Here is a 14,527-nt window from a genome sequence, read left to right on the forward strand (position 1 = left end):
ACAGCGACTATTACGGGCGTTCGAGATCGTTGACCTTCTTCTGATGGATGTTCAGCTGGGGTTGGGTATTAGCTAGTGAGGCTCTCTTGTCTGAGACTTGGTCCTCTCCAGTGGCGATCATTGGGCAGATCCCACTTCCTCATGGACTCCCTTGCCTTGAACTCAAATAAAGAGTACTGAGACTCCTTATATTGACCGACAATGGCGTTTGTTTTCCTCCCTATCTGGGCGAATCTTTCTTCTATTGTTTGATGCATGTCAATGAAATAAAGAGACTCCTCGAAACCTAATCGGATATATGATAACGGCTATATCCCCTTAATATCCAACATCACACACAACTTACATCGGTTAAGATCAGCACAGTATACCCGTCTTAAGAAGTAGCCTACTTCTAAACGACCAGTCTTCTCGCTCTCGACCCTCCCTCGAAGTCTACCTACCAAATACCCATCTGCACATCAACATGTCCGGAACCTCATCGGATCAATACGGGGCCAGTCCTTCGGGGTTCGGAGCTTTCCTATGCAATTGCATCTTTGCCCTGTTCTCAAGCAGTCTCCGGAGTGATCCAGACAATAGCCCGGCGCCGATGCCTGAGAAGAAATACATCCACGTCCCGCAGAACGCAGCGGCCGGCTTCCTCCGCACTGCGACCTCTCGCCAGATGCGCAAGAACAACGAGATCCTGGTGTGATAGAGGGCCAACTGGTCGCTCCTATCACCGGCAGTGTCGGGTCGGCACCGATTCACACCCTTGCCGGTCGAGAATATATTTTCTTCCTTGTACATACGCACGTGATGGGAACCTCTTCTTCTTCGCCGGTTCCCTCCGTGAGACGGGCTTCCCCTCACATACATAATATCCCATTTCGATATAGGCTGTGTTCCTAGGTGGATAGCCTTCCAGGACGGTGCAGGGCAATACTCGGAGTTTACGGTTCAATCATAATGATGGGCAGTCTTGATGAGACTGGATGGCCGCCGGCTGCAAAGAGGAGTTCCGGAAATAACGGCCATTCTGGTACGACGCGCCACATAAAAGCAGAAACTGGTAATAGGATTCCAGCTGCGATCTAGACCGTCGCCAGGATCAACCCATATGGAGGGGTTTTGGGAATACAAGATGCGTCTGTTAGACGGGTTTGGGTTCATATATCAAGAGGAATGTTACGTCTTTCCTCCGGGGCTTAGGTGTTTGGAGTAAATACTTACATAGTATCTTCGGAGTCGGAGGAGCCAATGGGAGTCCAGGGGAGTCTATTTTGTTGGCTGGCTGGTGTGGGTGGTACAGATGCAAACATACTCTCTCTGTCATTCGATCTGCTGTTGGTACCCCTGCATCTGGTTTGGGGTTGGATATCCTAATACGTTCATACTTGGATGCTCTGAGCTTGTCACAGGCAATCATGGAAACGTGTTTCGCCACCAATAAGGACATGTCCTCTGGAATGCGTCGATATATCTTAATACAACCTCGGCATGCCTCAAAGCTATGGAAGGAATTAAATCAAGTCCACCACTATGTTACTGCCCACATGATAAGAGTGATATGAATGCGTTACAAGTTGGACATCCGAATCCGAATCCGAATTTAGATATACTAGAACGCGAGGCGAATAGGCGATGCCATAGCCAGGATATGTGGTCGTCCGTAACACTACACACAATGATACTATACCGGAACTGACCTGGATCTGTACCGAGTCTCTGCTGCCTGGAGTTTTCAATTTTCACTCCGTGGACCATTTGTTCGGGGATATCCCATTTGCGCTCCTCGGAGCCGGCCCTTGGAATCACATGGAATCACAGCTGATACTTACAAAACCAAGTATTTGCAACACAGCTTCCCTTGTTGTGGCGCGTATACAGAAAAACCGGGCAGCGCCGCCATCACCAGTCGCGAACCAACAACCAGAACCAAGCAGGACGCTTAAAAGATGAATCGTCCGAGGATACTTAGCTGCTATTCTTCGAAATATGTGCCTTTCAGTGGAAGACTGTCCTTTCTTTTCTTTCCACGCCGAGGCTGAGAAACCGCGCTCGCACTCTATGCCTGAGCTGAGCTGCCTGCTCGCCTAGGACCAGCGCCGTTGAGCTGAGATCTAGATGCAAAGAGCGAGGCTTTCAAGCCATTTCCGAAAACAAGCCATTCTCTCAAGGGCCGAATAGGAAGACACACTCAGCCCAGGCAAGTCGTGCGACCGTGATCGATGACCGCACACCACACTCCTTGCTCTAAAGAATAGCCCCCAAGGAGGCGCCTGCCCTGATCAGGTTTGGCAGCAGCCTGGATCCAGCGCAGGAACGCAAGAACTGCTGTGGCTCTCAGAGTCGACCTCACGCCGGCGCCACCACCAACAACCACAAACCACCACAGGAGAGTGACTCCTTCTCTACCTTCAACTGAAACATATTGCAACGGCGTTAGGCGCGTTGCTGACAGATTGCATCCGAGAGTAATGTCGAAGTCATCTTTGCTCCCACGTGCCGATTCTAGGAAGAAAAAAAGGCTTGGCCTCGACCCCCAATCTTGAGATGGCGGCGTCTTTGTTGCAGCACTACGTCGACGGACATAGTTCTGCCAGGAATGGGAAGGGTTGTTAGCTCAGCTCGGAATCCTTTCGATCGCGGCCTTGACTACAGATAAGCTCCCCCTTCTCTCCACCGCCCCCAGGGCCCCCATCCCCGCGTGTTTGCATGGCTTCGTTCCTGAGCTACGAGCAATACAGGATCGATCAGCCGGTTAGGGCTGCAGCCCGTAATGTGTAAGCAGAGGGTGGGATTTTGCCCTCTGATACGGCAAATACGAACGACGTCCTATAGACGTCTCAGACTCATCAGCAAAACGCATAGGCAACAATGGATCAAGACATCTATCAACACCCCAACCCCCCACCCCCCACACCCCTTCCTATGGAATCAGGAGAAGGATCCCGGGGCGATGGATCAACAAAGACTGACCTAACGTAAATCGGGTGGCCGCTTGGAATGGGCTGATTAGTTTCCCTGCACTTCTCCCATGAAGACGCAGGCACAAAGAGGTGGCTACAAGCAAGCAAGGATGTGTGTGTGTGTGTGTGTGTGTGTGTCCGATTTTGGGGTTACGATCACTGCGGCCTAGCTGAAGCTTACATGTCTTGTCTGTCTTTTGCCCAGAGAAGTAGGCAAAACCTGCCTTGCCTGGGAATCGCGCTTAGCGGCTACCAGCAACACCCCTGGGCACGCGCATAGCGACTGGTTGGTGCAAAACCGGCTCTTCTCTCGACGGCAATGGCAATGACCTGGCCGTCTATCTTGCTCATCTGTCGGTGAGAAAGGTAGCTTGATGCAACGCTACCCCCGAGTTTAAACGCTCGCTTTTCTAAATATGTCATCTCAGGATCATGTTGCTGTAGCAAAAAGAAGATTTCTTTCAGCATTGGGGTAATGACCAGTACATAATATGATGTAATATGTTTCTCGTCCTCTCGCGAGGTATTTTGGTTTCCTAATTCGAGCAGTTGTGCCGTGCCGCGCTGACGCGCGTGAGATTCGGCAGCTATTGTCCTAAAACGGGCCCAAACTCCCAGCGGGGGTCCAACAAGATGGAAAAACAAGCGAGACTCTGAGCTGACCAGTGACGTTGGCCAGCTGATGATCATACTGGGTAATATCAAGTCAGCATGATGCCCAAGGGTTTTAGACGCCGAACTGTAAAATGATATTGGGGTATTATCTATTTCAGATACGCGGGGTGGCATCGCATCGCGCCTGTAAGCGGATACGTGTATGTAGTTAGTACATAGTAAGACGCCGGACAGGGGCGAGACATGTTGTCGTCATTCATATCATCATTTTTGCTTCTTTCTTTCTTGTTTTGCATCGCGAAGTTCGAAGTTGCTGGGCAGTGCTTGAAATGCAAATGCGTATAGTATAGTAACCTAGACATGTACTGGGGAGGCAAGGCAGGTAGGTATGCAAGGAACGAACGTCGATACTGGTACGTGGTGGCTGAGAACGGTTAGCGGTGGGAAAGCATAAACAAAGCCTCCAAAGCCCCAAAGTCAAAAGCAAGGGGACCAGGAACAGACTGAATGTCAGCAGCCGAATCTGGGGGCATGTTGAGCTGGTACTATCCCTGCGCATGTAGACACAAGGTCGTCGCTGGAATTCCTCATTGTCCTTGGGTTGCGATACTAAACAAATAATACCGCGCCATGTCGTATCACCATCATCGACACACCTTCATTGGCTAACGTCACCAACGACCCAATTGACCCCCTCTCTATCCCTTCCCCGACGATGGTGATAGCGATAGAGCTGCAACCCAAATCAGGCATTGCTCGAGTTGAATGTTTCCATGACTCGCAGTTTCTCTCCGTCTTTGAGGCTTTGAACTTTGAAGTCTGGACTCTGGTCGAAATCCCCACCCGCCTAATCCACCTTACTGTATGGACTTGAAATAGAACATGCCCATCTGGCCCGCTAATGTTCCTTCTGCGCCCCTGCCCCATAATTGAATCGAATCGGGCCCGATGCGCTACGGCTTCCCAAGGTTAGGGTTGTAGTAGCCAACTCCATACTGGCAAGATGGCGTAGTCTCAATATGCCTCATGCACTAGGTGTTTGACCAGGTACGTTGCTGGAATGAGCAGACGACGTCAATACTAGAGATGCGAAGGAACTTCCCCCACAGCCGATCGAGGTGTTCGTCATTGATCGTGCTGTTCGCGGTGTACCGCGGCCACCGGCTCACATTCACAGCAACTCGGACTTGCAAATCCTGGCGCAGGAGACCAGACCCGTCCCCAGAACATCCCATCCCTGGTTGGATAAACTCACCAGCTCATCATATGCGAGCGACCCGTACTCCGTATGCTGTCGGTGTCTGCATGTTGACAACCGGCCTGCACTTCCAAGCAAAGAATGATACACGGGCAAGGTTACTAGACTAGCTGGCCCTTTCCGCATGCGACTATCCGTTCTCTAGCTCCCGTATAACCATTCCCACGGCCAATCCAGAGGCGGCAACAATATTCTAGCTGTGCGCAGGTCCTGCATAGACCTGCATCACCCCGGGGTGCTGATCAACATGATGCGAAAAGATGACAGGCGCGACATGTCAGATTGACGGATGCCTCACTTCTGTATCCAGATCCCAATACACGAATACTACATGTCTTCATCTTGTCCAGGACGGGGACGCAATGCGCAATGTAGGTGCTACCTCTCTCTCTCACTCTCGGTACGCCAGACGGCTTGGCAGATCGCGCGGGCTGGCACCTTTCGGCGCAGGTGCTCCACATTGGGGGACGGAATAGTAACGCCAATGGGTCCTCTACAAAAATAACTTGGCCATCCTGGTATCACCCCCCTGCTCCAACCTGGACTATTCTGCGTAACCCACCCAGTCGCACTTTCATCGCGCCACACCTCGTGTATGCTATCCAAGGACGCTCAGCTACCTCGAGCACTTACAAAGAGACGTATTCCCATTCCCCCGTCCCCTTACTCCCAACTTCGGCCATGTCGGACAGATATTATGAAGAGATGAGCCCTGTTCTCTCATCTCGGCCTCTGCCCACCTCTCATTTTGTTCTCCCATATACCCCATCTCCCGCTAGCTGATATATGGCATGCAATCTCCCCACCAGCCTACTGGTTTGCTTGTTTGCCTCCCTTGCATCCACTAACACATCCGCTTGAACATGTCCACGGCTCGGATTCGCAGGCTGCTCTCGCAACGGCAGCCTCGAAACACGGATGGAGTCGGATACAGCGAGCATAACGACACGAGCCCCGTCAAGCCTTCCCGGAAAGAGTCCTGGTTTACCTCGAGGCGCCCCCAAAGCAGGAAAAGGCCACCCACCCCCATCATCATCAGCAGGCCGCAGAGTCTGCACGATGTCCGCGTCCCCTTACCGCCTCTGCCAACTGGGACCCCACGGTCACATTCCTCGTCCAGCTCTGTCTGCAGTTGCGACCAGCATGGGGATTTTGCCTCGCCCAGGGCTGCGGGTTTGAAACGATCGGCTCTTTGTTCCATAGCATCAACCACTATTACTACGAGGGACAAGGACGACTGGAGTGATCGTTCCTTACGACTCTCCAGCGCAACTAGCTACGGAAGTGAAGGGCCTTCGTTCTTATCACCATACAAGGAGCCTGAAAGAGCTCAGAGGCTAGTGCCACATAAGACGATTGGTTCGGGTTCTTCATTGGGGTCTATGGAAGCTTTATCGTCCCAATCTCCGGAACACAAAGAGACATCGCCATTCCAAGAAGCTGGCAACAAGGAAACGTCATCTGATCTGTCAATCAGCCTTCAACGCCTTGTACAAGAAACTGATGAGGCTTTCAAAGCGGTCGGCAGCGCTCTCGCCGAATCCAAGACCATGTACAACTCATTCAACGAAACACCTAAACTTCCACCATTGGACCTAGAGCAGGATAGCCGGCCAGTGACCCCAAAGACTTATAAGCCCATCCTCAACAGACCTAGCTACTCTGTATACCCAAAGGTCGCAGCACCACCAATGCTGGAGCGCAAATCGTCCGTGACCAAGCCGAAAAGGAAGAACTCCAAGAGATCCAAGCCGATGAAGCCGCAACGAAAGGCAGCCGCCGTCAAATATGTTCCGAAGCAATATGGCACTCGGTTCTCGGAGAATGTATCGGGGCTGTTCAGTGGGAAACGGTTTAAGAAAATCGAGCCTGATGAGATGCTAACCCCAATGCAAATCGAACAATACAGATTACGGAGGCTATCGAAGCTGAAAACCGAGATATCGGAGGACGCCACCATACCCGTGGAAAGCGAGTCAACTGATACGCCCATTGGGCCCTTCCATATGGATGACCTGCCATCCAGGATAGGTTCTTCGGGATTCAAGCTGACCACGGACACACCGGTCGACGACAAGCCGTACCCCAGCCTCTTCGGTGAAGCGGTCAAGCAGGATTTTTCGATCCAGCGAAGAGATGACGAATTATTCCTAGGACGATGCCGGATCGGCCTGCCCCAGCACTTCCTAGCGATGAGAAGTCGTCCAAGCATGCCAGATTCCCTGCGCCTCCCCCGAAAAGCCATCTCCGGGGTATGCCACGAAAACAACTGCCAGCACTTCCGGCGATCCCTGAACTGACTGTCAGCACTGTTGGGGGCGACGAGGTCTTCATCGACACCAGCCTCACTGCGCGTGATAGCGAGTACGACGAGGACTACGTTTTCCTGCGATCGTCGCCTTGCACAATAAATATACCACTCTTCAAGCATGGGCCCATTCGCTTGTCGAAGTCCGACCTCATCCGAGACCCCAAGTTGGGTGCAGAGGAGGGGTTGGATTGGACGGCATTTCAAATGGCCATCCTGGGCGGCGCGGGAGATTGGTTCAGTGACAGTGAAGATACAATACGTCAGAGGGAGGCCGAAGAACTTGATGAGTTGATGGACTGGTGGGATGAATGGCACTTTGAAAATACCGGCGGACTCGTCAAGAAAGAGATGGAATCATCCAGCCCCACAAGCACCGAGTCTGATGAAGAATATAGTGAGTTCTCGTACAGCGATATCGAGAGGGACAACCCATACAGTCCCCATCACCGGTGGCAGCGTACAGTGCAGAAGGCCGCCGCCTCGGGTCGCTCCCTAGAGCTGAGCCTGCCGCCGCGGGCCGCCAGCCACGGCTTCTGGGACGAGAACGAAAAGCTCTACAACGGCGGCGGCATTCAGCGGTGGACGACGGACGGCGGCAAGCCGGAGCGGGAGAGTCTGCTCAGCATGCCGCAGAGCCCGATGCTCGACTTTGCCGTCGTCACCAGCGACAACGGCGACGTGGACTTTGTGCCTATGGGCTACAACCTGGGACACGACCTCGGAGACTTCCTTAAGTGGGAAGCCGAGCATGTCTACTCGGATGATTCTCTCTGGGACGGCGGAGTTATATGATAGAGAAAACTCTCTCTCTCCGCGGATTGGACGTATCTTGTTATTACAAGACGACGAGCCCCTGTTTTCTTTCTTTCTCACCATTACTGTCTTCTTCGATTGGACTTGGTCAGCAGAGCTCATCAGGTCCCCCATTAGGATTCAATATGTCGCTGCACTTTTCAAGAGTTGAGACATGCGTGCGGCATTCAGAGAGCGTGGCGCTTGGTATTTATATTTCTTGGGCTTAGCGTGTCACATTACAAAGGGGAATCCAAGGGCTACTTTGATAGCTACTACAAGCGATCGTGCAAACCATCTCATTTCGAAACTTTTTGGAGTTATGATCAACTCTACCATATACCAAAAAATCAATAAATACAAACCACAATAACATACCTGCCTCTTTCCATTCATGCCCACCCACTCTATCCGTCTTGGCAGGTGAATTGTGAGAGGGAACGGAACCCGATCAGCTGAGTTGCTGGAGTGCAACGAGACCATGTCAGAACAAGTCAAGGTAGACGAGTCCTGTGATGCCCGACAAGTTCCACCCATACCTCGACTGAAGTCGGGTTTCTGGGAGACTTGAAACCCGAGGACTATCGGATGTTAATTTTTCTTGCACCACCAATGGGAGGAGGCACGCATGACCTCCAGGCAGTGTATGCACGATACAAGACTAGAGGAAGTAAGAAGGACGAGGCCGTTTCACAGTAAACTGAATACAGCGGGTCATACAGTCCAGAATGGGAACCTTCAAACTGAGATCTTGGTAGGACTGACTGCCGATCCCCACAGCATGGGAAGGCGCAACCGCTGAGGAACAATTATGTATGCACAGTAATCGGCACTGGCCCCATTCCGGCCCCGTAAGTACCTGCTGAGTGGGACAAACCGTTGGCGTGTTCACTTGCTCACTCCCTTGCCAGTGCTCACACTTGTTCGCCAAAAGTTCCCGTAGTCGTCTTGTCGATCAATTTAAAAGGAAACAACTCAAAGAAAGGGAGGGACTCAGGGACTCACTCATCACCGGGACTACAACGACACTAATAAATTAAATATACAAGAGGTGGATTCTTATGTAACTAAAGCAACGTTTTGTTCTTCCAGGACCCATAACTCTTCTTTTCCCCTTTCATTCACTGACTGTACTTCTACAACTCCCCCTAATTACATTTCTATATTCCGAATCTTTCTGGGAGGTTCCTGAAGAAGCAAAAGAAGAAGAAAAGAAGGGACCATTGGCGCTGCATCTCGGGGAGAAAAGCCACGAGCCCAACTCAATTCGCTGCCTACCTACGTAAGCGTCGCCCGCCCGCTAAGAGGTTGGAGGCTATCCACCACCGAACCCGATCGATTGATTTTCCACAAACACCCACTGTAACCAACTTCTGGACTGCCGCTTTCCTTCAAACCTGGAAACACTGTACATACTACTCCAACGACCAGCACCACCACAAGATCCGGTGCCTATCCGTCGCTTGGCACTCCTCTCTCCAATACCCGAGAAAGAGAGGCTCTTTTCATTCTTCAAGGCCGACAACAAACAGACAGACAGCACAGCATGGCCACATCGCTGGGTCTCCGGACCGCGTCTACCCTGTCGCTCAGTATGCGCAAGAATGCGCCGCGGACCATGACCATGACCCCAGTCGAGACACCACCGTCGCCGCCCGCCACCGAGACGGATAGCGAGCCTGAGTCACCGGGCGTCATCGATGTCGCCGCCGACCCCTCAACAGCGCATGAGTCTGACCAGCTCGCGCTGCAGTCGCCCATTCGTCTGCAACACCACCCGGACAATGAGCACGAACGCGAACACGAGCACGAACACGACGAAGACAGCGACGATGACGTATTTGTGGACAGCAGCAGCACGAGGTCCGCCGCCGACTCGCCCGTAGTATCGCCCGTGACGTCGCCGCCGTACTGGCTGATGCAGTCAAATAGTGGCGGCGGCGGCGGCTTTGGTGGCTTCGGAGGCGGTAGCGATAGGCCCTTCACTCGGCATCAGCGCGGCGCATCGGTCGACTCGATACCCATGGGCGGCATCACGCTGCAGGACAACGAGAATGACGACCTGCTGGAAGACCGGAACCGCGGGTGCTGGGCGCAGAGCGTCGAGGTATCCGACTACGTCGTCGTGAACGGCAGTGCGACAAACATAGGGGCGTTCGTGGTCTGGAATATTCGGGTGCAGACCTTGAATGTACGTTTTTTCTTCTTCTGTCTCTCTGCTTGCCCCCCTTTGCCCCATCTCGAAGAAAGGCCAACCCGCTGACTTATCTGGTGATAACACAGGGCAGTTATATGAACATACGAAAACGATACTCCGAGTTTGACGACCTGCGGAGTCGACTCATGCGAACTTTTCCTAATTTCGAGGCGGCTGTGCCCGAGCTGCCACCCAAGAGCCTGATCTCCAAGTTCCGGCCGAGGTTCCTCGAGAAGAGGAGGGCTGGTCTGCAATATTTTCTCCAGTAAGCTTCCGCAAAGCTGCAGACACCGGGAGCGAACCATTTCGTTACTGACACACGATCCTTAGCTGTATCATGCTAAATCCAGAGTTCTCTGGCTCCCCTGTACTCAAAGAATTTCTCTTCTCATAACGACAAACGACAACCCTTTGATCAACATAACCTTTATAACATTACGGCAACGACCATATCACGTGTACAAAACAACGACCTCTCGCTTCGACCGCTCCTCTTGGCTACGTCAAGTACGTACGCCCTGATGGAGCACCATTTCTGATTTCCCCATAGGACTTGAGATTTTTTTTTGGATGTAGGATTTGAGGAGAGCGCTTCAAAGCGATACTCATGAACATAATGACTAATTCTTGGATGATCACGATCGCTTTTTTATGCGGATTCCATCAAGGAAGAGCATCATCATCTTTCTCATTTTATCTTCACTGTCTATATACGTACTCATTATACCTTAGTTGGGGGCGAATTTCACTTAAGCATATAACCAACAACAATACCTACATAATTAAGAAGAGCACAGCTAGCCATGTTCTCTATATACTCTTGGATGACGTTCGGGGAACCCCCGGCATCTAGAAAACCGTTTTATCGAGACTTGAACGTGGATTATTGATGGACATATCAACCTTGCTTAGTCGTATATACGAGCCTCTATATGTATTTGTGCCTTGTGGCCTTCGTTGTCCGTGCCAGATACGAGAAGAGTACCATCATGGAAAGACGTAAGCACCGAGAGCCTTGAAACCAACCTTCTTATGACCATGCGCCTTCCGCCTGCTTGAACATAACCAGATAGATGAATTACACTTCATAAAGGACGAGACAGAGAAACAGAAAAGAAGAACTCTAGAAGACCCGTCTATGGTGCAATATTGAACAGCCTCATTTTCTCCTACCCTCCTATCTGTACGTCTGCCTCCTTCCCCGTTTTTACTTGGCGCTGTTGATCATGCTCAGGAAGCAGTTCCAGCCGATAGAGATGATATTGACGAAGAGGACGCGGTGGTGCAGGGGCACGAACTTGAAGTTGACGAGCTGCACGAAGGGCCAAACCATGTAGTTGGCCTGCAGGGCGGGCTTGTAGCTCTTCTCGAGCTTGTCCTGGGGCGAGCCGCCCTCCATGACGGCCATGCTGCTCAGGAAGAGGCCGATGAAGGTGGGTGCGAACAGCAGCTGGTCGCAGGCCACGCGTGCCGCGATGGTCGCGTTGGGGCTGCCGCGCACCGTTACGTTGCGCTGCAGGAAGCCGAACCAGGTCGTCGCGGCGGGGCCGAAGACGGCTTTTTTTGGTGTTGTTAGTCAGGGAAACGTTTATTTGACACCATTGAACTGTTTGTCATGGTGGATGTAGATAGGTAGGAGGAAAGAGAAGGAAGAAAGAGGAAGCTATGTGACTTCAGTACACCATATAACACCCCGTGTGTGCTTTGTGACATGGGAAAATGAGCAGTAATTAGGCAAGTACATAAGGTAAGTTGTGTATGTATAACTTACCACCACCGTACAAGGCCATGCGGCCCGTACGGGCAAAGTCATGGCCGTCAATGCCCTTCTTGTCGACGAGCTGCTGCGCCGTGATATCACCGGTAGCGAACAGCACCGCCGTCGTGATGCTCTGTGTGAGCAGCGGCCGGGAGGCCAATCTGGCTTGATACCTTGGAAAGAGTCACCTTGTCAGCTATTGTGGTCTCTTGCTATGTCGTTGTTGTTTATTGCTTGCGGTCAACGCAAGCCTTGTGGGGCGCCCAAGTCGTGTGATAGATCGGAGCTACCGAAAACATGGAGGAGAGAGCTTCCTTACCAGCCAAGCATTTTGTCTGAATGGGTAAGTAAGTACTTGAGGTAGATTTGTTTGTGATTGGTTGGATCCAATTAGAGTTGACTGACAGGCAGGGACAAAGTCAATGAATTATCCTATTCTGACTCGATGCAAGATATGAGTAAGTGCTCGAAGCTCAAGAGCATGAGGATCAGGTGTTGTTTGGGGGGAGTCTGAGCTTCTGCGGAGGGAGTGGGTGATCCCATAAGTGGGGATTTGGGGGCTACAGAGTGATCGTGAGGTCCTCGGCGCCCAATAATTTCAGGTGTCTCATTGGCTCTGATTGGTTCATTGGTGCATGCTGGGATGATCAGTCCCCGGGGAAAGGAACCTAAGAAAGTGGAAAACACGGGCTCTAATCTGTAGCGTATGCACTTATCGGAAGTACCCACGTGAGCTGCAGTAGTTGTAAGCCTAGAGGTGGAGGGCGCGACCCCTTCACGAAGACTTCGCTTGAAAGCAGAATTCCAAAGCAATAGTGTATCGCAAGAAATACACTTTGGAGATGGATTATAGTGGAAGAAGTACCACCCCTCTTCATCTTCTTCTTGGCCTACCATACCAATGGTTAGCCTACCTCGCCACAGACATGCCCACCAGTATGCGAGCGTTACACGTTCCTATTAGAACAGATGTTTCTCTTGGTCTTGTGTGATGTCGATGAGAATTCTGGGGAAGTCATGGAAAGCTCGCCATTGTAACAGACAAGGGGCAAAGGATGCAGAGAGGAACGGTCATCAAGCTTGCTATCTTCAAGATATAATTTCCAGCTCTCTAGACAATGCTCATCGTCTGGTTAGAGTGGTGCCATTGGCTCGTGCCCCCTTTCAAGGACTGCCATTTGAGAAATCTACTACATCCAACACAGCATGATGATAGCTTCTTCTTCTTCAATGTACCGATGGTGTCCATGATCATACCGCAGTCGAAGCGAGGCTCCCAGCCTGCGATGGTCCGTTCCGCTCCCGCCGATTAGCACCATGAACCGCCAATTCTGTCTCCTCCACGTGCGACTCTGGCGCCGCCGCCGCCCCTGCCCCCAAGGGCTCCTGCGACGAGTTGCTGCCCCGCCAGCCCCGGAGCGTCGTCTGGGCGCCGTTGCGGCTCGACGTCACCGTGACTTTGACCGTTTTCCTGATGCCAGCACCCGACTGTGGCTGCTGCTGCTTCTGCCACCGTCGCGCGGGCTTTTGGGTGAGCCGATCACTGTCGCCCCGGCTGCATCGGAGCAGTGGGTGCAGCAGCGGTAGGCAGGCCGCGATGATCCCGATGGTCGGCTCTAGCCCGCGGAAGAGCGTCTGCACCGTCGCGCTGTTGCTCAGGTCGACGTACGTAGCCACTGTGCGGATGATGGCCACGATGCAAGTTCTATATCAAAATTTCCTTTCGTGTCAGTAGTGAAACGATACACAGTCATAGGGATGGCCGAAATATCCTCCCCCTCTCCTCAATAACTTACATGAACCCCACCATGAAGGTAGCCATGAGCCCAATCTTGCGCCGGTGGTCCATGCGCAGCTGGTACAGCTTGCCGAGCGGGAAGCACAGGATCATGACGTCGGTGAAGCACGTGGCGATGCCTGTGTAGAGCTGAAAGCCGTCGTCGCGCGTCTTCTCGGCGTCGGTGAGCTTCAGGCGCGGGTCCAGCTGCTTGGCGATCGGAATGATGACAAAATAGCCGACGAAGGTCGAGAGCCCGCAGAGCAGCGTGAGGGCGGCGACGGCGTAGAAGGGGCGCCGCTCGCCCGGCAGGGTAAAGATGCGGTGGTACAGGCTCAGGATGGAGATCTTGCAGAGGTAGGCCGCGCTGACGCCGCCGATGAGGGAGGCATAGCCTGCCTGGCAAGCGAAGTGTCAGTATTCGTGTGTGTTACCGATATAGGGTCAATAGGAAAAGAAGGGGGTAGGAAGAAATTCACCTTGGCGTGTGCTATGCCAGCGTCTATTCCATAATTATCTTTTACGATATCTTCAGGCAGCCCTAGACCGCCTTCGAAGACCACTATCACATATGTCTAGTTAGCAGCAGCTCTCAATGTTGTTTACAATACGTAAGAAGTAGATAAAAATAAGTGTTACACGTACTGCACATAACTCCAGTCCATGAGGCCAGAAGCGCGGCCTGATGTGATGGTGGATTGTTATGTTAGTCCCTTGGCAAATTCTTGTCAAAACCGATTGGGGTCGGGGTTGGCTAACAAACGCAACTAATATCCAGATGTCGCTGGCGTCGAAACGGCGATGAACAACTTGCCTGGCCCAGAAACGGAGCCCGATGGCAAGCAATGGCAGCAAGGTGCAGAC

At 52.2% G+C, this 14,527-nt stretch overlaps 5 protein-coding genes across 5 annotated transcripts; 3 read left to right on the forward strand and 2 right to left on the reverse strand.

Annotated features, from left to right (window-relative positions):
- Positions 1 to 466: 466 nt before the first annotated feature.
- On the forward strand, positions 467 to 697 carry PG994_007915 (uncharacterized protein; the record flags this gene model as incomplete). Its single annotated transcript, XM_066859324.1, has 1 exon — positions 467 to 697. One exon carries the CDS (start codon positions 467 to 469, stop codon positions 695 to 697), a length of 231 nt encoding a protein of 76 aa, XP_066714811.1.
- A 4,993-nt stretch (positions 698 to 5,690) lies between these two features.
- PG994_007916 (uncharacterized protein) lies at positions 5,691 to 7,930 on the forward strand (the record flags this gene model as incomplete). Its single annotated transcript, XM_066859325.1, has 2 exons — positions 5,691 to 6,907; positions 6,982 to 7,930. 2 exons carry the CDS (start codon positions 5,691 to 5,693, stop codon positions 7,928 to 7,930), a joined length of 2,166 nt encoding a protein of 721 aa, XP_066714812.1.
- A 1,546-nt stretch (positions 7,931 to 9,476) lies between these two features.
- PG994_007917 (uncharacterized protein) lies at positions 9,477 to 10,521 on the forward strand (the record flags this gene model as incomplete). The annotated part of the gene is made up of 3 exons (XM_066859326.1): positions 9,477 to 10,121; positions 10,214 to 10,392; positions 10,458 to 10,521. 3 exons carry the CDS (start codon positions 9,477 to 9,479, stop codon positions 10,519 to 10,521), a joined length of 888 nt encoding a protein of 295 aa, XP_066714813.1.
- Positions 10,522 to 11,334: 813 nt separating this feature from the next.
- PG994_007918 (sym-1) lies at positions 11,335 to 12,216 on the reverse strand (the record flags this gene model as incomplete). Its single annotated transcript, XM_066859327.1, has 3 exons — positions 11,335 to 11,684; positions 11,899 to 12,059; positions 12,206 to 12,216. The coding sequence occupies 3 exons, from the start codon at positions 12,214 to 12,216 to the stop codon at positions 11,335 to 11,337; spliced, it is 522 nt and encodes a 173-aa protein (XP_066714814.1).
- A 921-nt stretch (positions 12,217 to 13,137) lies between these two features.
- On the reverse strand, positions 13,138 to 14,315 carry PG994_007919 (uncharacterized protein; the record flags this gene model as incomplete). Its single annotated transcript, XM_066859328.1, has 4 exons — positions 13,138 to 13,591; positions 13,683 to 14,062; positions 14,143 to 14,225; positions 14,309 to 14,315. The coding sequence occupies 4 exons, from the start codon at positions 14,313 to 14,315 to the stop codon at positions 13,138 to 13,140; spliced, it is 924 nt and encodes a 307-aa protein (XP_066714815.1).
- Positions 14,316 to 14,527: the final 212 nt, after the last annotated feature.

This window comes from Apiospora phragmitis, assembly GCF_038363925.1.
Source record: "Apiospora phragmitis strain CBS 135458 chromosome Unknown utg000007l:2111988.0-4706623.0:1.0-2598199.0, whole genome shotgun sequence".
Lineage (NCBI taxonomy): Eukaryota > Fungi > Ascomycota > Sordariomycetes > Amphisphaeriales > Apiosporaceae > Apiospora > Apiospora phragmitis.